The sequence below is a fragment of the Sciurus carolinensis genome, chromosome 4 (genome assembly GCF_902686445.1).
Source record: "Sciurus carolinensis chromosome 4, mSciCar1.2, whole genome shotgun sequence".
NCBI lineage: Eukaryota > Metazoa > Chordata > Mammalia > Rodentia > Sciuridae > Sciurus > Sciurus carolinensis.
The window spans coordinates 9,968,653-9,994,472 of NC_062216.1; the positions used below are offsets into that span (position 1 = coordinate 9,968,653).

The window sequence follows — 25,820 nt, forward strand, 5'->3', positions numbered from 1 at the left end:
TGGCGAACCAGCCCTGCTCCTGACCCTGGACACCCACACTCGCAGCCACACCCTTGTCTTGGCCCAGTAGCAGCCTTCGCTTGCTTCTTTGAAGTTCTCAGGCATCTCCTCTCTGGTCTCTGGTGGGTATTAGGGCCTCCTTTTTCTGTCATTTCAGGATTTGGTGACTACGTCAGTGCCCCTTCCTCTCACTTGGTGGGTTCTATTAGGGCCCTCTTGGCCTTGACCTTTCTGGTCTGAAGAGTGGGGTCTTCTTAGCTTACCCTCCCGTCCTGCAGCAAATGCAGGTTGACCATTTTCCGGCTTTGCCACTCGTCCTTCTTGATGGGCAGTGGCCATTGTTCTAGGGTAGGTAATTTTCTAATTCAGACAGGGTGGACACTGGGTTTGTTTCTGACTTTCAGTACTTTTACAGGAGCCTTGGGCAGGATATTTTTGCTCTTTTGGCCTTTGTGATCATAGTAAGAGGGCAGTCTGATGGATAGTGACAGAGGTCCCTGTAGTGGTTATGACTGTTACCACAGAATTCTTACAAGGTTTTGACCCCCCCATCTCTCACACTGCCATTGTCAGTGTTAAAATGTGCTGTTTTCCCATTTGTGTAGATCGTTACCTACAATCTCCTCATACATCTGGCTCTTCACCACCACCTAGTGTGGGGCCTATTTGTGTGTGTGTGCGCACATGTGTGTACATCTGTTTGTACTGGGGATTGAACCCAGGGGTGCCTTGCCACTGAGCCACCCCCAGCCCTTTTATTTTTTATGTTTAATTTTGAGACAGGCTCTTGCCAGGTTGCTTGGGGCCTGGCTAAGTTGCTGAGGCTGACCTTGAACCTATGATCCTTCTGCCTCAATCTCCTGAGTCACTGGGATTGTAGGCATGCACCACTCTGCCTGGCCCCTGTTCTTATTTATTTATTTGTAGGTTAACATTTATTGTGTACTCTAATGTGATATGCATTTTCGTAGTATTTTCTTTCTCATTGTGTTTCTCTTGGACATGGGAATCAGAATATCTGGGAAGAGGAGCTTGGAGACTCTTAAAAACCATGGTGCTTTTGAAAAAAAAAAAAAAAAATCGCTGCCTCGTGAAAGCTCCCAATTGTCCTTTGGGCTAAGCACCAGTGTTTTTTCGTTTTACAGGCACAGGAAACTGAGACACCGAGAGGTAAAGTCATTTGCCCAGCATCTTATAATTGCAAAGTTTGAGCTCTCTTTAGCAACCCAGACAGTTTCACCGTGCCTTCTCCTTCTCTTTGGAATATCTGTAAATGGTGAAATGAGAACAACTGTAGGGCTAGGGATGTGGCTCGGTGGTAGAGCTCTTGCCTCGCTTGTCAAGTCGCTGGGTTCAATCTCCAGCACTGGGGGGAATAGGTAGCTTGGTCCTGGTGTGTAATCCTGCGCTTGATACTTAGCTTCTAAGTACCCAGACAGGGTTTGGGGAAGTGATTGGATCATGGGGACACTGACCTCCCTCTGGATAAACTCATTGAGGGACTTGTAGTTGAATGGTGGTGGGAGCTGTAGGAGGTGGAACCTGGTTGTGGGGAGTGGATCTTGCGGGTGTGGCCTGGGACTCTACCTTGACTCCAGCTCCTTCCTCTCTGCTTCCTAGCTGCCTGTGAACTCAGTAGCTTTCCTCTGCCACTCTCCTCCTTTGTGCTTCTCTGCCTCACCCCAGGCCCTTAGCAGGGGAGTCAGCCGACCAGGGACTGAGATCTCTGAAACTCTGATCTCTGAAATTGTGAGCCGAAGTAAATCTTTGTCCCTTTGTTTTTCTTCCAGATATTTATCACAGTGACAGAAAGCTGACTGACACAGTGCCACAGTTACCAGCGCCACATTAACCTCTCCACAACCCAAGAGTTTAGCAGCAGGGACCTTTTGGAGGTCATCCCATCTAGCCTCTCATTCTGTGCTTGCTTTCTCTGGCTGTGCAGAGTAGACAGAGCCTAGCTTTTGGAATCAGACATGTCTGAGCATACAGCTGAGTTCTATCATTTTCTGACTCTGTGACTCTGGAAAATGACTCAGCTGTCCCGGGTCTCAGTGTGCTTATCTGTAAAATGGGGAGGACGATGGACTTTATCTCATAGATGATTTGTGGGGGTTTAAAGGAGGTACATGTGAAATGCTTAGCAAGCAACTGGCATGTAAGTCTTTGATCAGTGATAACTATTAGGACATTCCTAAAGGAATATCAGCTTCGATAATATGAAGTTTCCTGTTATGCTCTTGTCTGTTTATTCTGTAATAGTTGTGATAAAGAAGTTAGATGTGATTTAATCCTTGTGAACATTCCAGTACCTTTTCTTCAAAAACTCTAGACCTCTGCTGGGCCCTGAGCTAAGTATGACTCTCCACCTGCTGGCCTGATACTAGTGCAAAACTTGATGTCTATTGTCCTCCCAGGCAGGGCAGGGCAGGACAGGGCAGGGCTCCGGCTTCCTGAATGGCAGTTTCTTCTCTCATGTCTCTCAAAACCTGTGAGTGTGGGCCATCTGACCTCTGTGATCAACCTGCATTTATTTTGTCCCATGGGCTCAGAATATCTAAGCTGGTTAATGTGGTTGCTCTGTTCACTTCAGGAGAAACAACCAAGAATGGCTGTCCTGAGCTAGGACTGGGATGAACCCTCATTGACCTGTTTTTTCAACTCATTCTCAGCCCCACAATGTGGGGTCATAAACATTCCTCAAATGACTTCCTCCGAGAGAGCTGCTGAAGGTCCTTCCAGAGTGGTTTGCGCTTTGGGCAGGTCCCCTCCCCAGCTCGCATCCAGCTCTGTGTTTAAATGATCCTCTCTGTGGTGTCTATATTCTTTTCACTGAGGCTGGCTTGCTGCTTTCTGTGGGGGAAACAGGCCTGTCTCCCTCAAGCTCTGGTCACTCAGCTGGTATTTTTTAGATTCATAACATTTTATTTCAACTTATTGTCAAAAAAATTAAAAATTTAACATGATTTTCATCCAACCGTATGAACTCAATTCTAAAATCCATCTTTCTTTCCAGGCTTCAGTGTCAGATCACTGGATGTTTTTTGCTTTTTCCTGAAAGAGGCAGCGCTCGTTCATTCATCTCGTTATACAACACGAGTTTGTGAACGCAGCTCTGGAGCACATGAAGTGTTTGGCGCACAAGCGCCGACTGTGTGAGCCAGGTGGAAGCTCAGTGGGACCCCAGATCCTTCAAGGGCAGACTCTGAATCTCAGGCTTTTAACATTCTGCCCAGGGCGTTCTCAGGAGCTGAGCCTGTGTCTCACGTCAGCAGGTGTTTCGGGGCGCCGGGGTTTCTTCTGTAGTTCCTCCTGCTCTGGGTTTCTAGTGAGTAAATGCTCAGGGGTGGATCTGCACCAGTGTGGGCCAGACCAGCTCCCTGAGACTGGCCAGGCCTGGCCTTGAGGAGCTTGGCAGCTGGCCTTGATCCACGCTGGGCAAGGCACCAAGAGTGGAATTTAGGCATGAGGAGCAGGGCAGGATGGCAGCCTGTTGCTGGAAGTGAGGTGTGGGAGATGGGCAGGGACTGGTCACTGGCTTTAGACTCCAGACGCAAAGTCATCTGACTTGGCCTTGGGCTCCAAACTCCGAACCCAAGGATTGGTTCATTTTGACCAGCAGGCCTTGACATGGAATAGCTTGGATTTCTCAGTTCCCCTGTCTTTCTGAAATCAGTGTTATGATTTTGATTAATTAGCGATTCGCCTCAGTCAATTTCTGGATTTCCCTGAGTCAGTCATTGTTCTGCAGGTTCTGGTGGGATATCTTGGCACAGCCTCAGTTCTCAGATGCCTGCTGGACAGTGGCAACCAAGCATTCTGAGTTGCTTATGGTGATATTTAGCTCCCAAGCAGGGGTCTAGGGGCAAGAGATGGAGGGCAGAAACGCCTCTGTTGCATTCCAGGTGCCAGGCACCGTGCAGATAGGTGAGATAGGTGCCTCCCCATCTCCACCTGGAAATGGAGGCTCTGAGATGGTGGTCACAGGCGGAGGTGGCTGACTGTGCATCTGGTTGTAGACTCTGCTTGGTCCCTGGCATGGCTCTCTGTGTAGGGTTCCTCTCTTGTAGGGCACCCACCCTCTTCTGGACATTTGACAGCCATTCTGATGAGCCAGTCTTAGGACCTCCAGCACCTAATCCCAGGAGAGCAGAGTGGAGGCCTCAGGAGATACTGACAGGGTGATGGACTGGGGTGCTGTCCTCATCCTCAATCATGAAACACTGATAGCTAACTGGAGAGTCAGAATAAAAGTAAAAATTAGATTTTAAATTGACCTGCAATAATCTGGTACATCCCAGACAGAGCCGTTCCTATTGGCTATTCAGCCATCCAGGTTTTGGAACAGACCAGTTCCAACATTCATCTCTTCTTTCAGGTTTTTAAAAATGGTATCAGCTACTGGAATGTCTGTCATCCCAAAAGCATGGTTCTTGTGACTTATAATTTCCAAGGTTTTGGCCAACAGCTTTCATTTTGGATAGGTGGCTCTCAGAGGGGACTTGGATTCCTAAGGGGCATTAGGTGGCACTTCAGTTGACTCACTCTCTCTAGGTGGGTCTCTCGTTGACCACCTTACCTGCGTGTGTTTGGCTCTTCATCTTGAGTTTTGGGTCCTGCACTTCACGTCATCCCCCAAGGAGATGGCTGCACTTCCATTGACCTATGATTGTAGCCAGGAGAGTGGGCAGGTCGCCTTCACCCTCCCTCCAAGTCCCACCGCCTGTTTATTTGGCCTTGTCAGGACTCTCAGGCAATTCACTGAGGTGACATCTGAGCTCCAAACCAGTATTCCACTTGAACCATTTTTCACTGTTCATGGTGACTCTCATCTGTTTGACCTCACCAATGGCTGTTGAGTTCCAAATAGCGTTTCTACTTAAATACATCAAGCAGGGTCTCTGTCCCTCTGCCTTCCTCCTGGAACGAGAACATAACAAGCCCTTTGTGTCTGCCTCAGGGTTGGCACCTCAGGTGGCGTTGCCACCCAGGCTTTCCATTCTGTTGGGTGCCTGGTCAGGGCCTTGTGCTAACCAGTCCTTGACTGTTAGGCTTTTGAGAATCTCATGTCTGTGTTTATGTCTGGGGTGGCAACCTTTTGTTTTCAGCTGTTGCCTCATTCCTGGAAGTTCTTCCAGTTGATCCCTTCTTCCCAGTGAACCTCACACTGGAGCCTCCCACCCTCCATCCTGGAGAAGAGAAGACTGGACCAGCAAGGAGTCAGGAAAGCTGCAAACACCGCCGCTTGCTAGCTTTGTGATTTTTGAGCAAATAAGTCGCCTTCTTGAGGGACCTTGGTTTTCTCAGCCATCAAATGGGGATAACATTGTTCCTCCATGTTTTATTGAATTTCTGGGAAGTCGGGAAAGAAAAGAAAAGCCCCTGAAGGTGTGTGTAATCGTGAGTGTCAACCCACATGCCATTCAAGCAGTCCTTGCTGCTTTGAGTTTAGGGACTGGTTTTCAGAATCCTACCCTGAACACTGAACTCCTGGAGCCAGCTCCAGTGTGGTTTCCCAGGGGCCCCTCAGTTCCTCGATCCCTCCCTCCAGTCCTGACTCTGGTAAGTGCCAAGTCAGCAGTTCATCGCCCTGCCTCCTGGACTTCCACGGAGTTGTTTTAGCACAGTTTAGATCAGGTTTAGCAACTCCTCCTGGTATGCGTGCGTGCTGGCCCTGCCCCCACTGCACGACAGAGACTGTGCTAGACAGACTGCCCACTCAGGAGGCAGTCTTGAGTGGTTGTACTTACACCTGTTCTTTCGACCATGGCCTCTGCTATATATATATATATATATTTTTTTTTTTTTATAAAAACTGTTTTAGAATCTAGTTTGAATGCTGTTTAAACTCTACCCTGCTTCTGATACCTGTCTTCATTTCAGGGCAAGCAGCGGGTCTTTCTTAGAACACATTATTCCTGAATTTGGGACTTTTCTGGTCCTGGGAAATGTCACCTGTGTGAAATCACAAATCTGGGTGGAATTTGAGTATGATACGATCTCTGGCCTCAGAAGGCTTCTGGTCCTGTTGGTGCTTTGTAGCTCCCATCTGAAATGCCTGGGACTGGAAGTGTGCTGGATTTTGGATTTTTTTTTTTTTTTTTTTTTTTTTTTTTGGATTTGGGAATGTCTGCATATATATCATGATATATCTGGGACATGGGACCCAACACCAAACACAAAACTCATTTGTGTTTCCTATACATTTTGTACACCTAACCTGAAGGCGCTTTTGTACAGTGTTTTTGTGTGCCTGTGTTTTGACTGCAGCTCATCACAGGAAGCCAGGTGTAGAATTTTCCACTTGTGGTATCAGGTTGGCACTCAGAGAGTTTCAGAGTTTGGAGCATTTTGGATTTTCAGATTAGGGATGCTGGATCTGTAGCAGAAATAGTTGTAGGTCCCTGAGCCCTAACCGTGTGCCAAGTGCTGTGCTCCGACAAGCGAAGACAGGATAGTTGTGAACACAGGGTACAGTGCTTCCGAGAGCAGGTGGGCAGGGAGGTGTGAAGGAAGGGGAAGTGCATTTGTTTGCGGGTAGAGCCGTGAAGACCTTTTCCCTTCCTGCTCTAAACAGAAGCGGTCTCTGTTACTTGATTGAATATCTGTTGTGCCTTCAGACCACAGAAGTATTTGTGGATCAGGATCATTTACTATTTGCTGGAAAGAATTAACTGTAACCAGACCAGATGACCTATTTCTCTGGCCCATCTGCTAGAATATGAAAATAGCACTGTTATTTGGGGCCCTGGTTCTCCCCTTGTTATTCCATTACATCTATTACTCACAGTAGTGGGAGCCTGGATGCCTAGGTACAGGGGATGCTGGAGGGAGGGTCCCAGCCTTGCAGGGAGTCAGGTGGTCTTTCAGGTCCCTGTCAGTCCAAAGAGTCATTTGTCATCCTAATTTTATTGGTAGTCTAAACTGTGGCACTCTAATGTAACATATTCTCTTCTTTTAAAAACTTCAGAAAGAGACGATAATTGGAATCCCTTGAGAATCCAAAATATTACTGTTTGGCCAGCTGATTTAGAGAGATTGAGTTGATCACAAATGTTCTCAGTGTCATCTATCTTCAGCTTGTACTATAATTTTTAAATTTTGGCAGTACTGATTGAACCCAGGGCCTCATGCATGCTAGGCAAGTCCTCTACCACTGAGCTACATCCCCAGCTGTTTTTACTTTTTATTTTGAGACAGGGTCTTGCTAAGTTGCCTGGGCTGGCCTTGAACTTAGGATCCTCCTACCTGGGCCTCCCCAGGAGCTAGATTTACAGGTATGCCCCACCACGCCCAGCTTATAAAATGTTAAAAACATACCAATTTAAAAAAGTTGTATAATAGGACTTGATAAATGATTTCAGAGATTTAAAAGTTTTAGTGTTGTGGTGCTCTCGATGGGATTTCCAACCAAAGCAAGGTGAATAAAAGGTCAAGTGTGCCTACCAAAGTAGTTTTTCATGTTCTCTGGGGAAGGCATCCAAGGGAAACAACAACAACAACAACAACAAACAGAACCAGCAGGTGGTGATGACAGAATGTGACAAGGTTCACCTGGCGACCTCCAAACCAGGAGGATCATAAACGTAATTGTTTATAATCATAAATATGGTTGCAAGAGCGCATGCCGTCTTAACAACAGAGTTAGTGGCTAAGAATTGCTAAACGAATTGTTGGTGAATCCTGTTCTCCTTGGAGTCTTGTTTTAAAGTAAGAGAGGTGGTTTGCCATCAGCATTTGGGCCTTTGGTTGAGTTTAGAACATGGCACTGAAAGAAAACTTCAGCTAAAATCTTATACATCTTAAAGAAAAGACAACTTTCTGGTAAAAGTTTAAAAATGATGCACAAGATATTGACTCAAGAACGCAAGAAGAGAGGACTGGACCAACAACTTAAACTGTTGTTCTCTACAGTGGTAACCAACCGAGATCTTAAATATACAGAAAGCTGAGTTTTCACAGAAGCCCTTGGCAGAGGGTTGATACCAATCACCTTGACCCATAAATTATTCATTAGAGAGGTAGCACCCCAGCTTTTGCAAATAGGAGTCTTATTCCAAACTTTACCCTCCTTAACTTAAAAAACAAAATCCACTAGTTGTGTGATAAATCACTCTGACTTCTGACCTGTGTCCTATAAGTGTGGCTAGGTGATGTCATAGGTAGGCTGCAATGTTGCCGGGTGGCGGGAGAGAGCAGCTCTTGTGTATGAATGTGTGCACACACGTACGTGTGCTGAGACATGCAGTTGTCCAGCAACCGTCCCACAATAAATAGCAATTTGCAACTCTGAACCACAGAGAGGGTTTGTTTTACTGTTCTGTCAGTTCCAGTTACTTCACTGATGGCAAATGTCCTCATTAAAGGCCATTAGCACATCAGGATGTGTTTGCCGAGCCTGGACAAGGGCTAACCCTTTTTGGACATTGACCAAAATACATATTCGAGGGTTGCCAACCCCTCCTACTTGTGACAGTGGTAGGGGTGGGAAGCACAGGAGGGCTCGCAGTCGCCTTGCCACTGTCCTGAGAGGTCTTTAGCAGGAGTTTGTGTTCAAGGGATTCTGTAAGCTGAGAGAGTCAAACCGTAAAGTGGCATTTGACTGTGTACTGAAATATTATCAGTTTCCCTGAAATAGAGGTTTCTTGGTTTCTTTTGGCTGCTGTGGAACTACTTGGCAAATTAGTGGTTGGCTGGTACTGAACTATTGATAGCTCCCAAGAAGAGGGTGAGTGCCTAGAAGTAGAGGCGGGAGAAGAAGGAGCGAAGGATGCCGCAGGCGAGGGGCAGAGAAGCCTGTGGGAAGGAGGGTGGGACCTGGCTGCAGGTGTACAGCAGCAGTGGTCCAGGAGCAGGCCCCGGGGTCCACCCACACCTACAGCCCCCTCGTCAGTGTGCTTGTTTGCTTCCTCTTCTCTCTGGACCAGGGCCCTAATGGCACAGGAGCGTGCTGATGACGTGGGAGGCACCCAGCCTTGCCTGGCGATGCTGTCCCATTTTACTTCTATGCCGTAATTGGCTACGTCTTCCTGTTATTCCTTTGTGCCTCTCAGAGGGCTGCGTGTGTATAAAGGTCATCCCCAACTTGAGCCACTAAGTGGTTCACGGTGGCTTGGACTGATGAACAAGGGCAGACCAAAGCATTGGCCTTTATTTTGTAGGGAAGAGGCGAAGATGCAAATGGAGGGGAGGTTTTCCTGGCTGGGGAAATGGAAGTCTGAACTTGCAGGGCCGGGTGCTGGCTTTTCTATCCAGGGTCACTGACATGGGAGAAAAACATCATGTAATGAAAAGCAACTTAATTGAATGTTTTAATTTGAGAGATCCCACATCTACTGCATTAGTCGCAAGACTATAACCCTGGACACCAGCTAGCCATGAGTTCAAACCGAAGGCTGTGAGTACCTTGTCCTGTGGCCTCAGCAGTGTGACTCCTCTGCAGCTCAGTTGCCTCATCAGAAATCAGAGACCAAGTGTTTATCTCATGGTGCTCCGAGGATTAAATTAGATGCAGCTTGTGAAAGCCAGTGCTTTGGGGGATGCTTTCTAAAGGCAGGTCCCCTTCTTCTCTGCTTAAAAAATTAAGATTTAGGAGTATGATAAATAGAACCAATGGTAAAAGTGCATTTTCAAGTGTAATTCAGGTGAAAGTCTAGGCAATGAAAGAAGGCAAAGCCTCGCGGGAGCAGACGGAAGTGGGCAGGTTCACCCACTTGGTGCAGATCTAGCGTGTTTTGGAAAGAGCAGGCTCGCTGACAAAAGAAAAAGTATTCTTTAAAAAGACAAGAAAAAGGCTTACGAAAACATCACTGGAGTTTGTCGGCCAAACATCTCAGGCGCTGTCTAAAGACTGGAAAACCCAGGAATTTGGAAATTCTACCCTGTCTTCATTTTCAGTGGTAGAAACCCCAAACTTCCTGCTCTGGAAATGGGGGTGGCCTCTGGGATTTTTGCCAAGAAAAGGGTTGGTTGTTTCTCTGGGTCAGTGCTGCCACCTGACGTCTATGGGTGGCATTGCAGGTCTCCTCCACCTTCCATCTGCTCAATGAAATTGAATGGAGTGATTTTTTTGCAGTGCGAGGAGTGGGACCCAGGGAGGGCCTCCTGTGTGCTAGGTAAGTGCTCTACCGCTGAGCCACACCCAGCCCAGGCAACTGAGTTTTAAAACCCATTTAGCTTAGCTGAACATATTTTCCCTGTGATGAGGCGTTTACTCCATGCATTTTTCATCCTTTTTTTATTGCAGTGGTGAAGCGCTCTGAGACAGCGTGATTGGCTGTGAAGTCACCAGCCACCCCATCGGGCGATATGCATGCTGCGACTCTGACCTTTTCCTGATCTGCTCTTTGCTTTCTCAGGAATTCACAATGGAGTTATCGTGCTATCAGATTCCAGCCCTTGAGGCCTTGAGTAAAACTCTGGGGAAAACCAACCAGACCCTTTTGCTCAGTATTTGCAACTTTCTTGTTATCCTTTAAAGTTATTTTTGCCCTTCGTGGTTTGTTGTTGTAGAGATGCTTGCTAGCAGAACTTGCTGGACTAGTTGGGAAAGGGGCCAGGATTTGGGAGATAGAGAGATGGCGTGGGACCGCAATAAACCCTGAGGAGCTTTTGGACCAGGGTGAAAAGTGAAGAAGGTTTATAGAAACCTTCAAAGGAAGTTCCACTGACAGGCTTCCTTATGTGAGTGGGGCTGGGGGAGAGGGAGGGATGCAGGAGGAATGTAGTAGAGCCACCTCTTGAGACTCCTAGCCTAACAGGGGCTGGCATGAGCCTAGCAGGGCGTTCTGGGCTGGTGCTGAGGTCCTGAAGACCCTGGTCTTTTACATTTGCCACAGCACCCGGGAAGCCCACTCCTCAGCGAAGTACCAACTGAAAATACAAATGGGGGGAGCAGAGGGCTTGGGACCTCAGAGGCGGGAGTATGAGTGGGACCTGGAGGAGAGGAAGCACAGAGGCTGGGGGGAGGAGGACAGCACTAGCTGGCAAAGTGCTGGCCCTTCCTCTTCCCCTAGAAGACCCCATCCTGGGAGCCGGGGCCGGGGGCAGGGCACTGGCCGTCTGTGAGCCCAGTTGGAGGCTCTGGCACTGGCTACCTTTGTCACCGTGGGCAGGTCACTCAGTGCTGAGTGTTCCTACGATGAGGAGAGACCGTGGCTCATTTCCAAGGCTCTCTGCAGCGTTGACCCAGCTGGGCCTGGGAACCTGCGAGTCGCCAGCCATTGTCTTCATGCTTCACCTGGCAGTGTTGCCCCGGGGATGTCACGGAAAGAAGTGTGTGGACGCACGTGCTCGGACGATTCTCAGAGCAGGCAGAGCAGTTCAGAGCGCAAAACTTTGGACATGGCCTTCAGGGACAATATTCAGGAACGTATTAAATCAGCAGCGATGCATCTGCCTAAGAAAACATGGTGTGGCGGTTTTTATTTTTATTTATTTTTTTTCTTTTTTGAGTGGTGCTGCTGATTGAACCCAGGGCTTTGTGTCTGCTCAGCAAGCACTCTACCACTGAGCTACACCCGCAGCCCACTAGCTGTTTTTATAGAATATCATTTAATGATACAGTGAAAACTTACCTAGTATACTAAGTGAAAATTCAGTTTACCAAACAATGATACTATTTTTGTAGAAATAAAAGTATGTAAATTACATGTTCAGAAGAGAGTGGGATGTATTGAGACAAGACATCTTTGGGAGGCAGGTTCCAGAGTGATTTGGATTTCTTTGTGCTCATCAGTATTTTCTAAATGCCCTACTGGGAGGAGCGGGAATTAGTTTTGTAAAAAGATAAAAGAACGATAAAAGTCACTTTAAAATGTTTCATCGTTTTGATGGGCACTCACTGGAGCCTGCCATGCTGCGTGCAGTGCTCTGTGTGAGCTTCTGATTTCCTGTGGATGGTGACAAAAGACTCACTGTCACCTTTGCCTCCCCAGGAGACCCAGCAGCATGGCCAGTGTGCTATCTCGCCGCCTTGGAAAGCGGTCCCTCCTGGGAGCCCGCGTGTTGGGACCCAGTGCCTCCGATGGGCCATCGGGGGCTGGCTCGTCCTTGGAACCACAGGCAGAGCTTCCAGAGGGGGCCGCTCCTCAGCGCTTCCTCACCTCTAAGGGTCCTTCGTGCCAAGAGCCGCCCAAGGAGGTCCTCAAGGCTCTGGGCACTGCAGGCCTTCAGCAAGTGGTCTTTCAGCCTGGACAGAAGGTAGGTTGATCCCAGTGTGACTAGGTAGCCCATCACAGGCCCTGGCTTGAGCACAGACCTTTTCCTCCATCCCTGGGCTTGGGGCAGAGAGTGTCCCTTATTTGAGACCCCAGGCTCCTCCTTGGCTGCTGTTTGGAGCTGAAGGTTGCTAGACATTCTGGGCCATTCAGAACCTCAGTCTGAAGTATGGCCTTAGCTCAGTGTCTCTTCATTTGCTTCAGTTTGCAGCTTTGCAGAAGAAGGGAAAGGATCTCAGGATCATAAAGACAGAGACGATTGAGTCTTGGGATTAGCTTTAGATATTTTAGGGATGAAGAGGTTTATGTACTCTGAGTTCAATGTGGATTTCCTTTTCCAGCATTCCCTCCCCTGGGGCAGGACCCAACATCACCTGGGCCTACATTTAGATGCCTGGGGTTCTCTGTCATTGCCTTCTCAAGGGCCCATGGAGACTCTGCCTTCTGTCTCCCCATGAGGCTTGTGCCCCCCAGACCTCTCTTCCCATGAGATAAAGTGACCTGCCAAATCCAGGCGTCCCTTGAGAGTGGTCAGCCTACCTCTCCCCCTTTCTGGCTTATCCTCAGGGAGACTCAGAATTCTTTGAAGGGAAGAATGCAGGGTATGGGAAATTCTGGGCAAGAGGTGGGTGCCAGCAGATAGGACTTCAGAGACAAGCAGGAAGATGGGAACAGATTCCAGGTTCAGAGGAATCCCAGCTGCTGACATGGTCACTGTCTTCCAGTCTAGAGAGTGAATAAGGACCTCTTTTGGGGAAGAACTAATCTATGGTATCTAGCCTAGGTACTCAGGTGAGCAGCAGGTACCTGGGAACATCTGCTCTTAGTCCAGTTTCAGCTACTGTAACAGAATACCTGAGACTGGGTCGTTTATGTACAGTAGTTTATTTGGCTTGTGATTCTGGAGGGTGGGAAGTCCAAGATCAAGGTACTGGCATCTGGAGAGGGCCTCTTGTGCTGCGTCATCCCATGGAGGAAGGGGCAGGAGAGGGCAACAAGAGAGATAGTAGAAGGAGCTGAGTGGACCCACTGGGGTCATATGTCACCCACCCCCATGGTGGGGGCGTTCATTCATCCAGGAGGGCAGTCCTCATGGCCCAGTCGCCTCTTGATAAGCCCCTTCCCAACACCGTTGCCCTGGGGATTAAGTTCTCACCACATTCAGACCAAAACACCCGTGAATTAAGAATGAGTGAGTCAGAGCGCGGTCTATGGCAAGCCGATCCCGACTCCCGGACTTGGGCTCCCGAGAGCTTTGGGGTGAGCACTGCCGTGTGCTGACCACTGGCCGCTGTTCCCTGCAGGTTTATGTGTGGCACGGGGGTCAGGAGTGCACGGGCGTGGTGGAGCAGCACAGCTGGGCCGAGGACAAGGTGACGGTCTGGCTGTTGGACCAGAAGTTGCAGATCTGCTGCAAAGCGGAGGAAGTGTGGCCAGCAGAGCTGCAGTGCGTCATGCCCCCAGTGGCGCTCCCGGAGCTGGGAGCCCAGGCCCTGGCCTACAGACCCGTCTCCAGGAACATTGATGTCCCAAAGAGGTTCGTGCAGGCGGTGGGGGGCGTGGGCTGGGCTGCCTGGTGATGGGAGGGGTGTGGGGTCCCAGGTGTCTAGTTACCAAGGTGGGGACAACAGGGATGCAGAGGATGGACTTTCTTTGGAAAAGACAGAATGGCATCTTGTCCTCCCCATGACTTTATTAGGGGTGACAGCTTCACTTTGGCAAAGGTCTTCTCATCCCCTTCACGCTTAAGCCAAACTCAGTTCATAGTTTTTCATGAGCAGGGACGGGAAGAAATGGCTGAGATCAGGAGTCAGCAGGCTTGTTTGAATGAACAAATAGTAAATCATCAAGGCTTTGTGGGCCAGTCTCTGTCCCTTCAGCTCAACTCCGCCGTGGTAGTATCCCAGCAGCCACGGACGGTTAGCGAAGTCAGCAGGCACAGCTGCACTCCGGTGAAGCTCCGTTCATGGTTGCTGAAACTTAATGTCACCCTTATGTGTCATATGTCAAGAAAGAGTATTTTTCTTTTGATTTCTTAAAAACTACTTAAAAATGTAAAACCAACCATAACTCAAAAAAGATTTAAAAAGAAAATCTACCATTTTATATACAAGATGTGCAAGCGGTCAAGCCCGGAGCCACCTCTCCTTCCTAGTCTGTGGGTGCTGGTGCCGTTGACAGGAGAGCCAGTGTTTTGAGATCAGAGACACCAGCAAAGAAATGATTTTTTTTTTATTCTATTGAAATGAAAATTCAAAGAGCATATTAATAAAAATGTTTAACACATGGTGGGACTTGGTTTAGCTGCTTCAAACTCAGTTGCATAGTTTAATAGACCCGAATTCTGAAAATTAATTAATTCAGTCATTTGAAATAGACCACCTAGATGTCTCTTTCTGACTAACTTTTCCTAATACTTTAGCATGAACTTAGAGCCAGTTCTAATTTTTCTTTCAAACAATATAACTGAATATGAGTTGTTAAATCACATGCAAAATTTTGTGGAACTTTGCTCTATAAAGCATGGAGATTCACACAAGATTTTTCTTGTGTTTCTGGTCTGTTTACTCATTGGCTGATGTAGGAGATTTCATTGACCTTCAGAAACTAACAGAATGCCTTGTTTGTTTTGGAGGAGAGGAGGAAGAAATTGATTCGTGTAATTGCTCCCCTCTAGATTTAAGCATGAGACTGGGAAAAGAGGAACTTTTCATGCTTTTGGATTCTGGTGGGCATCTTGCACTCCCAACTTTGTCGTATTGTTTTGTCTCTTCTCTCTTTTCCCAAGTAAAATGTTCCATTTGAGGCTGCAGGGTTAGAAGCCAAGTCAGGGGAGCATGGAGCTGCCTCAGGGTGTCAGTCCAGCTGAAACAGAGGACCCTGTCATACTAGGACTCATAATGTAAACATCATTCCGAATGAGCATTTTTCATGAAGAGGGAGGAGAGACCTTGTTGTCCCTAGAGCGCACACTGGCTGATTGGCTAGGGGCTCTGCAGGGACAGTGCAGAAGTGTAAGATGATCCCACGAAGATAACCGGAAGTGGCGTCTCATTCCGTGGGCACTGCAGACCAGCTGGCCCAGGAAGTGAACTTTCCCACCTACCCATTTGAATCTAGGAAGTCGGATGCAGTGGAAATGGACGAGATGATGGCGGCCATGGTATTGACCTCGCTGTCCTGCAGCCCAGTCGTGCAGAGTCCTCCTGGGGCCGAGGCCAACTTCTCCGGTGAGCAAGCAGGGTCTGCAGGGTCCGGGCATGCAAGGACCAGTCAGTGACTGACACCTGTGCTTTGAGTAGCTGATCACAGTCAGCTTGACAGCAGGATTTCTGGAGGCCCTTCAGATTGTCTCTTGTGCCACCAAATCAGAAGCTTCCGTCCCTTTTCCTCAGTTTCCTCATCTGGGGAGAAGCTTCCTGGTGCACTGGGAAGATGATCGAGCTTAGCACTGAGCCACACTGGCCACTTGAGTAAGTTCTTCGCTGGCAGTAAGTGAGTGTGGCACTTTGATGGGGTCCTGGACAAGCCAGCAGAGGACTATTTAGTTCACAGAGGTAGAACTAAAGTGGCCTCAAAAAATTCACACTCCATGTGCCTAATTCAGCCTTGCAAATTAGCGTGGGCCTACAAGTCAAGGACCAGAAATCAATGAGCTGATGTCTCAAGTAAATCTCATTGCTTAATAAAAACCAACGGTAGGACTTCAGATTTATAAATTAAAACAAAATTCTGGCTGTAACCTCCGAATACTTTCTCAGTGATAGGGAGGGAATAAGGGTTGCTGGGTATCAGTGTTTTGACAAGACTGGTAAGGAATCTGAAGTTTTCTTGGAAATTTTTTATAGAGCTGGCCTACCTTACTCCCAGGGAAGAACTTTTCCATCTATGTGACCTAACTGAATTGCATGTTACTTAAAAGCTTATGGGAATGTGGAGTTAGCTGTAAGCATGTACCAGCAGGAAAGTGACCTTAACACGTGTTCCTCATAAGTAGTCTCCCTAGATAGAAAGTGAATATCAAGGAGAGACCCACAAATTGTTTTTTTTCCCCACCCAAAGCCTGCTGGAAGATGTCTCTGCACTCTGAGGACACCTAGGGGTGAAGCTTAGTAGTGCATGTCTGCTCGATTAGCACAAGCAAAACCCAGAGAAGTCAATTTTAAGTTTTTAGGAAGTCCTACAAGTCTGGGGGATCCAGGAGGTTGACTCAACAAATCCAGGAAAATGTCCTGAAGGGAAAGAAAATTACCAACTCTAATTTCCATCAGAGACTCACATGCTCCTCCTACCACGCACTGCTCACCGGTGACCTGCAATGAGCCTGTTAGCTTCAGTCCCTTTTTGACCAAAAACTTTTCATTTTCTGTTAAGGACTTTTTCCATTACAACATACTTCTGATCTTATAATTGAAATTAGTGGAAAAATAAGTCTTCCTTGGAAATTATTTGAAGTATTTTGTAAAGTGAGGTACACATAACAACCAAAACAAAAAACAAACAAAAAAAATTATCAGTACTATTTGCACAAAAACCACCTGCTCCCCTTGGTCTGTGTATTGTTAGGGTGGTGCTCTGTGTGTTTACACACAGGGGATCATGAGTATTTTTCTTTTTTGTAATTTTTTTTCCCTTGTAGTTCTAGGGATGAACGCAAGGTCATGTGGATTCTAGTTATGTGCTCTGCCACTAAGCCACATCTCCAGTCCATAAATATTTCTTAGACGTTCACTTGTAAACTGTCCCTGCTATGTATTTGCAAAGGAGTACTTTGTTCCCCTTTATCTGGTATCTCTGTCCTAGAAAAAACTTCTGATCAAAGAGGAGTCACTTATGTTCATCTTATAACGTAGAGATTAATTTTTGATGTTAACTTTTTGCTTTGTTTTATATTTTGCTTCCTTTGTATGCCAATCTGCCAAGTTCGGTGTTGAAGTCATTTGAAGCCATTTCCCTGGGACAGAGTATGTTGCTGGCCAAGTCCTGGTCACCTTAGATGTAGTCTGCTCCGCGCCCACCTCTCCCTGAGAGACAACCTGATCGAAAGGCATTTGTCAGGAATTGGGCGAGACGCCCCTCACTGGGCTTTCCGCGCTCCTCAGCCAGGCCTCGCGGGGCCGCTGGGATTCATGTGCTTCTTCTGAGCCAGACTGGAGACAGGAGGGCTCCCCTATTTTTAGCATATACAGTGAGAGATGAGTTTCAACTTGGTCTCTTTCTGTTAATCCTGCACAAAAGGAAGTTGCGGCGTGTGTCTGCGGGTCAGGGATGACCGACGTGGCTGTGGCAGAAAGCGTCCAGCAGGGTACAGCGGTCTGACCAGTAGGATCGCTGCAGGGAACGGGCCTGCTCCCTAACTTTTGCTGCAGGCCAGAAGGGACCTTCTGTTGTTTTGTTTTTCCTTTGTGCCTGGGGACAAGCCCCTGAGTGTCCTCTCTCCTCTTCTCTCCGTCCGGTCAGCCTCCCGTGCCGTCTCTGGTGACCCCTGGAAGGAGAGCGGCGACGTGTCAGACAGCGGCAGCAGCACCACCAGCGGTCACTGGAGCGGGAGCAGCGGCATCTCCACCCCTTCGCCACCCCATCCCCAGGCCAGCCCCAAGTATTTGGGGGACGCCTTTGGTTCTCCCCAAACTGACCATGGCTTTGAGACCGATCCTGACCCTTTCCTGTTGGATGAACCGGCTCCACGCAAAAGGAAGGTCTGTGTCTGGCGAGGGCATGAGCGGGCAGGGAGGGCCAGCTCTGGAGCAGCAGGGACCCCACAGGCCCCAGGCGTCGCCACCCCCTCCCTGTACAGTTTTCCTTTGCCGTAGCTGCTACTTTGTGGTGTTCCCGGGGCCCCCTCCTCCTCTTAGATACCATTTTTTTCTTTTTAGCTTCCATCCCAGTCCCCACTTTCTTTCCTGTCCTCCTGCAAGGGCCATGCAGGAGAGGCTGCAGGTGAACTCAGCCACAGCACTGACCACTGCTGTGGTCCCAGGACCACCCCAAGTGACCCCGATAGCCATTTCTCTGCTCCCAGAGAAGCCCTTCCCCGGAGCCTTTGCTGGGTCTGCAGGGGATCGCAGCGGCTGAGGGCCCCTGGGTGAGGGTGAGCAAGGGTGAGGGAGAGGAAGCGCACCAGTTACCCAGACTTCCTTTTCCTTAGAACTCTGTGAAGGTGATGTACAAGTGCCTGTGGCCCAACTGTGGCAAAGTTCTACGCTCGATTGTGGGCATCAAGCGACACGTCAAAGCCCTCCACCTGGGGTAGGTACGGAGCTCAGGGCCTCTTGCCTAGGGTGCCATTCAGGTGTCCCTGCACCCTGATCCTTCCCCAGGACCCAGAACCCAGGAGCTTTCAAGGAAATGACTTGCTGGGACCCCTGCAGTACTGACCCTTGACTGTTGTCAGGGTGTTGTCCGTGTTGAGGAAGGAGGCCCCTCATGTCCTGGTGAATCTCCATGCTGTTTGTGGAACCGAGTCCTGCCTGTCTTGTGGATCTGTCTTCATGCCCCATGTAGGAAGCAACGTGTTTTAGTTCCGGGTAGAAATGGGGTAATTGGCCTAATCACTGTTGGGACCCTACAGGCAGGACATGGAGTGGTAAATTCTGCACCTGCTTCCCTGCCTGGGAGTTGAGTCTCCATTAGCACTGAGGTGGCACCAGGGCCTTGTCTCTATGCAGAGCCCGCTGAGCGGCTGCCCTGGCAGGAACTGACTCAGTCTTAGGGAGGGTGCTGCGGACAGGGCTCAGAGTGGGTGTGCGCACATGGGGCTCTCTGAGGGCCCCACTTTCTGCTGATGTGTGAGCACGTGGTCCCTGGGGACACCTGTTGGGAACAGGGTGTCTGGGCATTCTCTCAGGCTCCCGCTCTGACTTGCTGGTGGCCCTAGGCAGTGGCTTCCCTCTCGCACCTTGGCTTCCCCTGGCTGTGAATGAGGGCCACGCGTCCCTGATGGTGACCTCATCTTTCTACACAGGGACACTGTGGACTCAGACCAGTTCAAGCGGGAGGAGGATTTCTACTACACAGAGGTGCAAATGAAGGAGGAACCTGCTGGCCTCTCTGCCCCTGGGACGCCCACCGCTGAACCCGCTCCCGCCCCCCGAGTGACCAGCTCATCCCTTGCCACTCTTCCACTGCCTCTGCCCAAAGCCCAGACCTCTGGCCCGGAACACTCTAGTCTGGAGTCTCCCCTGCCCTCAAGTGCTCTCAGCAAGTCAGCTCCTGGCTCCTTCTGGCACATTCAGGCTGACCACGCATACCAGGTAGGGAGTGGCAGCACTCAGGGGCTCAGCCTTGAATCCAGCGGGTCACTGGTCAGCCAAATCACAGGCCCCTGACCTCCTTGATCGAAGACTGAGCCCTTTGACCAAATTGCTGATCTCCTATGAAAAAGGAAAAGAGTCTGACATCACTCTCAGTAAAAGTGGAATTCTTAGACCTCTCCATCAGTCATTGTCAGGAGTGGTCCCGAGGAACCCAGCTGAATCTCTGGGTGACCAGGCTGTTGGATTTGGACTGGGTGTTGTCCCATTGCTGGGTTATTTATTTTCTGTGGTACTGGGGATTGAACCCAGGGCCTTGTATATGCTGTGCAAGCACTCTTACCACCGAGTCACATCCGCAGCCCCACATCTCTGGTTCAAAAGGTGATGCAGTAGTGTCTTTGGTCTTCCCAGGGTAAATCTCTACCTCCTACGGTTGTGGTAATCAAACAAGCCAGCTTTGAATACCTGCTCTGTGTCAAACCTTGGACTGAGTCAGCCTTTCAGATAGAATCAGACCCAGTCCCCCGCTTGTGGAGTGTGCTGTAGCTGGTGAGAAAATGTGTGGAGCTATGGTTAATTATAATAAATGGGCCAGGACTGTTTACTGGAGGCACAAGAAGGCAGTGTGTGTTCGGGAGGGATCACTCTGTTATAGTCATGGGAAGGTGACATTTAGGATGGTCTTCCCCACACATAGTAGGTCCATGTGCAGCTTCCTGTGTGCTGGTTTTAAAATCTTTTTATGCCTCCAGCTTGGTCTTTTTAGACTCTGCACCAGTTTACAAGTTAGTAATTAAAAAGTAGTTCTTCCAGTCAGAAAACCAAAAACTTGAGCTGGTTCTCTTTCTCATTCAATTAGTAGCCACTTTGCTCTTTCACGTTTGGCCAGTGTCCACCTCTAGCTGACCCTGTGGTGCCTGGACAGTGTGTCTGGTATTTTTACAAGTGTATCTAAAGTGGACACCCCTGATCAGGTGACTGCTTCCCAGTAGTTGCCTGGTGACGCTGTGTTGTATTTCAGCAGTTCCACCCACACGCAAGGGTTTTAGACTCTTTTTGGCAACTGCCTGCGGCGTATTCTTGGTATGTGATCTAACCGAGAAGTTAGTGTGCTGCAGGGTTAAGTCATGTACCTGGCACGTAACCCGCTCTGAGAGGAGGGCTCCAGAGCCAGCTTGGAGTCTCATACCAAGGAGACTCTTCGAAGAGCTGGGTGCTCTGAGGTTGCTCCTGGGAAGACCGATCTGGGGTGCCCCGGGAGCTCCCAGTCATCTCAAGTAGGCAGAGATGCACCTTCGGCTGTGGAGCATGAAGTTATAGGGACACTGGGCAGACCAGGGACTTTCGGAGCTGGAACCACAGTTGACATGTCCTCGTCTCCACAGGCTCTGCCGTCCTTTCAGATCCCCGTCTCTCCCCACATCTACACCAGCATCAGCTGGGCCGCTGCTCCTGCTGCTGCCTCCCCCCTCTCTCCGGTGAGTGACCTTCAGCACTCTGGGGCACTGTGCAAGGCCAGGGCGCTTGCACACACCCACAGGGCTGCTGGCCATCTCTTCAGCACACAGTGCGTGGCCAGTGTTGTCACTGGGCCTCTGGGCCCCAAACTTTGTGAAGCGCTCGGTGTGTTGTCCCTCCCTGGCCCAGTACTCCCCAGCTGGTCATAGTCCTTCTCAGAAGCTGGGGGAAGGGTGCCTGCCCAGAAAATCACTGGGGAGACTGGGGTCAGTTCCCTGCTTAGCCCGGAGTGTCTGTGGTGCTCGTTTCAATGCCAAGAGGAGAGGAAGGGAGAGAATGTGGGACAGTCAGAAGATGGCGCTGTGGAGCACTGTGTGGCTGATCAGTAATCTCCAGGCCTGCCGGGACTAGCTCCTTAGGTTGCTGTGTCTGAGCTAAAATAAACCACACGTTGTTGGCACCACATGCGCTGAGCTCTAGTGTCAAGTATGTGCCACCAGGAAGTGGCACACTTTGCAAAACCCAGTTGCTAGAAGGGGCCATTGAGGCGGCAGAATGTTCTCATTTGTTCTATGTGTGGTAACTGTCTGAATCCTCTCTAGGGGCAGCCGCAGAGGTGGCTCCCCTGTGCAAGGCACCTGCTTGATGCTGAGTGTGTCCAGAGGCCTGCCCTCCCACTGTGGCCTCCCCCACCTGGCCCTGGATGCTGAGAGCCTCTCTCCCCACAGTACCCTTCCAGAGGAGGCCTTGTGCTTGGTGTAGGGCCCAGCTGTGCGCCGGGGGGTTTGGGGAGTGTGCCACCTGTCCTGCCGGATGCCTTTGTGCTCACAGTCTGTACTTAAGGCCTCACTCTGACTGCCCAGGTCCGGAGCCGGTCACTCAGCTTCAGTGAGCCTCAGCCGCCGCCTGCAGCAAAGTCTCACCTGATCGTCACCTCTCCACCCCGGGCCCAGGGCAGTGCCAGGTGAGATGTTCGCTGTTGCCCTCTGCTTTTTTTTGGTACTGGGGATTGAACCCAAGGGCACTCAACCACTGAGCCACATCTGCAGCCATTTTTTATGTTTTATCTAGAGACAGGGTCTCAATGACTTGCTTAGGGTCTCACTAAGTTGCTGAGGCTGGTTTTGAACTTGGGATCCTCCTGCCTCAGTCCTGAACAAGTGGGATTACAGGTGTGCGCCACCGCGCCTAGCTGCTTTTTGGTATTTGTTCCCCATCCCCTGACAGTGTGGACCCTGAGTTCACCCAACGGTAGTTGGTAGGATCAGTCCCCAGAGGGGAGCCTGGGTGGAGGACACGCTGGAAGGGCTGACTTCTGTCCTCTGAGCCTCTGACCCACTGGGCCTTTGGGAGGCACCCCTTCCAGCCTCTTCCTGTTTGCCCAGCCTCCTGCCTGGTGCCCTCCGGGTCTCGCCACGAGTGTGTGACTCTGCACTTGTTTACTCTTTTGACAGGAAAGCCCGCGGGGAGGCCAAGAAGTGCCGCAAGGTGTATGGCATCGAGCACCGGGACCAGTGGTGCACGGCCTGCCGGTGGAAGAAGGCCTGCCAGCGCTTCCTGGACTGAGCTGCCGGCCGCTCTGCTCCCGGCCCTGCCAGGCAGCCCGGCAGCCCCATGACCCGCCTGGCAGGCAGATGGGCCTTGGCGGAGGCAGAGAGGTAGAGGGCAGGAGTGCGCAGCTGCCACTCTGTTGGCTAAAGTGTAACACTTAAAACACTTTCTCCCCCTTGTGGGAACGTTTTATTTTTTAAAAAAGAAGCGAAAATATTTTTTTCCCCTAAAATAGGAGAGAGCCAAGACTGACCAAGGGTATTCTGCAGCGAACCAGAGACCAAAGAATCACTAGTCCCCCTCCCACCTGCCCTGCCTCTGGGGCACTGGTTTGTACTGGACTGCGTGTCCTGTTTCCTGCCGAGTTGGTGAATCCTTTGCTTTCTCAACTCTTCCAGAAAGGACTGTGAGCAAGATGAATTTCTTTTTCTTAGAAAATGAGGAAGTTTCTGACTGGGGATGACGGGAGGGCAGGACCTCAGGAGAGGTGGGAAGAGCAGGCGCGTGCCTCCTGGGGCGTGGCTCCTCTTCCCCCCTCTGAACAGCTTCTGGAAGGAAGAGGAAAACCCTTCCGAGGTGACAGCTTTTGAGTCTGGGTTCCCTTGATGTTGGGTTGCCTCCCAACAAATGCTCCATGGCTTCTTCTCAAGACCCAGACGAGTCGACTTTTAGAGACTGTCCTCACAGAGCTGAGCCAGAAGGCGAAGGCTTTTTGAAACGTGGCAGTTGACCGCCCTTCCGTCTCCTGGAGGAGGCGTGGGAAGTTTCAGAGTCTGGGAAGCTGTCCTTACCTCAACCAAGCCCCCTGAGGTCCTTCTCTCCAGGGTGGAAGGACAGGCCAGACGTTTGCTCTCTGGTCTGGCACTTTTGGAAGCCTTTTCTGTGGGTGGCCCTGCAATGCTTCGAGGCTGCTCTCGCCTGGGCTTCACTGGGGATTTCCCCGTTTCTGCTTCTTGCCAAAGGCAGGATGAGGAAGGCCAAGGAGAGTCCTTGGGGGAGTGAGGTCCAGGAAGTCCAGGAGGAAGGCAGGGGTGGGTCAGCTGTCCCTGCCGTTTCGGCTACAGGGCTGTAGGGGGTAAGGGGTGCCCCAAGGTCAGTCTGCCAAGCTGTTCTTGTTGGGGGGAGTTTGAGGGAGTTTAGTGCCAACTAAGGATGAGCAGAGACTGAGCTGGCCAAGCCCAGAGGTAGGCCCCGGGTGTGTGAGTCTCTCCTTCCTCCCGGCTGACTTGGCCTCAGTACTTGTGACCTGCCAAACATGACCACCTGGGGCCCAGCTGTCTTGGGCACGAGTCCTGGGCCAATGTCCCAGGTGTCACAGGCTTAGGGAGTCCCACCTAGCCACTCTCCTGGGACTCAGCAGCCGTGTCCACCTTTGACTGTCCTTGAGACCCTTTTCTTGGTCCCAGGTGAAAACACCTGGCTGCTGACACTGTTGGTGACTTCACGTGGGAGGTAAACGTCTGCTTTTCAATCCGAGATCCACGGAGTGTTACCAAACCTGCAGACCTAAGAACAGGGGTGCGATGTTGTGAAGGGTGTTGTGGCCTGGGCTGGTGACAGAAGGGACAGACCCTCTCGTGCAAGGGTGTCTTTGGTGGGGTTGGGGGTATATTTTTATATTTTAGGGAAAAGGTGTATATGGAGTTCTGTCTCTTGGTAACGCTTGAAACCAGGCCGGCCAGAGGTGGCTCGGGGCTCTCCTGTCTCTTCAGCTGCGTGGAGAATTAAGAGCCGGCAGTGGCCTCTTGCTCTGGCCTTCTCAGCTCACTTCCCACGTTGTCCATCTTCAGATCTTACTGGGGAAGGGAGCGCGAGGGGCATCTGGACACGTGGGGCCTCTGCGTGGGAGGCCCAGCCCTCGCCCGGCTCATGCCGAGTCTCCCCGGCAGCAGAGCTGTTTGAATCCCTGCCTCCGTTTGGACCTTGTAGATAAAACTGGATATAAAGATGTTCTCCACATGAGGCTGGCTTCTCATGCTGTTGGTTCCCGAGACAGAAAAGGAAGAGAGAGAAGGAATTGACGGGACACTTTAAAAGCTGAGGTGGCTTTCTTTTGTTTTCGTTCTCTATCTTGTTGCCACGCGGCCTTCCCCCTACGGTGGTTGGGCCTCCTTTGCCCTCTGTCCCCCTGCTTCTCTGTCTTGTTGCTGATGTGTTGGTTCCTGACATGTGGCTTGTCCTTGGGGTTGCTCCGCTTGTTTCTCCTTGGAGGGTGGGGGTGGCTGAGTTGACCCGGCGATCATGTCCATTTTCATCTCCGTCTCCCTGCTTCCCAGCCCCCTGGGGCAGCGGAATCTGGCTGGAGGAAGATGCCACAGGTGTGCATTTGAAAGTAACAGGACTCATCTGCACAGCAGTTATCTAAGGAGAGTGTCCAGTGATGTTCCCCGAATTCAGGTTTTCTTTGAACTGCCTTCAGAGTTGGGGCTGTGTTTGGAGCAGCCTTAGTGAGGCTGAATCTCTGCCATGCTTGTTCAGGGCAGAAAGTCCAGACCATGTCTGTGGTCAGGGCAAGTCTCAGGTGGAGTATAAAAGGACTCTCAAGTAACACAGCTTAGCGTTAATGCTGCGACTTTTAACCCGTCTCTGAAGGCAATCTTGTAACCTCAAACAGTGTTGTGAGCAGTGAGTGACTTTTTGAAGGACAATATTAATTCAGATGTGGCAACTCCGTTGGAAGAAATCTGTCCTGTTACTTTCTGGTCATTCCAGGTTCTGACTTTACCAGGGGTGCCAAAAAAAAAAAAAAAAGGAAAGAAAAAGAGGGAGATAAATCCCATTTGTTAATTGTCTTATTGGCGCCCCTCCCCCCACTTCACCCCCCCCAGCTGTCTTCCAAGTATTATTTTTACTGTTAAAATTTTTTTAAAAAAATGTGAAATGTAATGTTTTTACAGCAACAATATGAAATATATTTTATAAGGAATAAAATGGTACATTGTCTGATTTGATGTGTCTGTTCTTCTTCCCTTCTGCTCCCACAAAGAGTAAGATTCTCAGTGTTAGACAAGTGCTAGCATGTCACCCTGTAGAGCAGTAGGTGACATTTGCCAGGAACGGGGCCCAGTGCTTGCGTGAAGGCATTGTTATTGCTGCTACTTTACAAATGAGGAGAGGGAGGCACAGAGCTTCAATAACTTGCCCAAGTCACAAATTGGGATATAATGGCACCAGGACTGTCATCCAGGCAGTAACTATGTTCTACTGCTTATGTTGACAAAAGGGAATATATTCTTGACCATATTCCCAAGTGTGTTGGGAAATGGACTTGGGATGTAGGAGAAAATATGTCATACCCCCTGTGTATTAGTCAGCTTTCCCTTATTATAATGAAATA

General features: G+C 49.9%; 1 protein-coding gene across 3 annotated transcripts in view; it reads left to right on the forward strand.

The window, feature by feature from the left end:
- The window catches only part of Znf395 (zinc finger protein 395), a 48,644-nt gene extending 23,387 nt beyond the window's left edge, over positions 1 to 25,257 (forward strand). For all 3 annotated transcript variants that reach the window (XM_047550701.1, XM_047550703.1, XM_047550702.1), the window contains 9 exons: positions 11,937 to 12,201; positions 13,523 to 13,755; positions 15,339 to 15,448; positions 17,679 to 17,917; positions 18,367 to 18,467; positions 19,183 to 19,471; positions 20,860 to 20,952; positions 21,796 to 21,896; positions 22,387 to 25,257. In XM_047550701.1, the coding sequence (XP_047406657.1) occupies positions 11,937 to 12,201; positions 13,523 to 13,755; positions 15,339 to 15,448; positions 17,679 to 17,917; positions 18,367 to 18,467; positions 19,183 to 19,471; positions 20,860 to 20,952; positions 21,796 to 21,896; positions 22,387 to 22,498 (1,543 nt within the window). In that variant the 3' untranslated portion in view covers positions 22,499 to 25,257. The remainder of the gene's footprint in view (positions 1 to 11,936; positions 12,202 to 13,522; positions 13,756 to 15,338; positions 15,449 to 17,678; positions 17,918 to 18,366; positions 18,468 to 19,182; positions 19,472 to 20,859; positions 20,953 to 21,795; positions 21,897 to 22,386) is intronic.
- Positions 25,258 to 25,820: the final 563 nt, after the last annotated feature.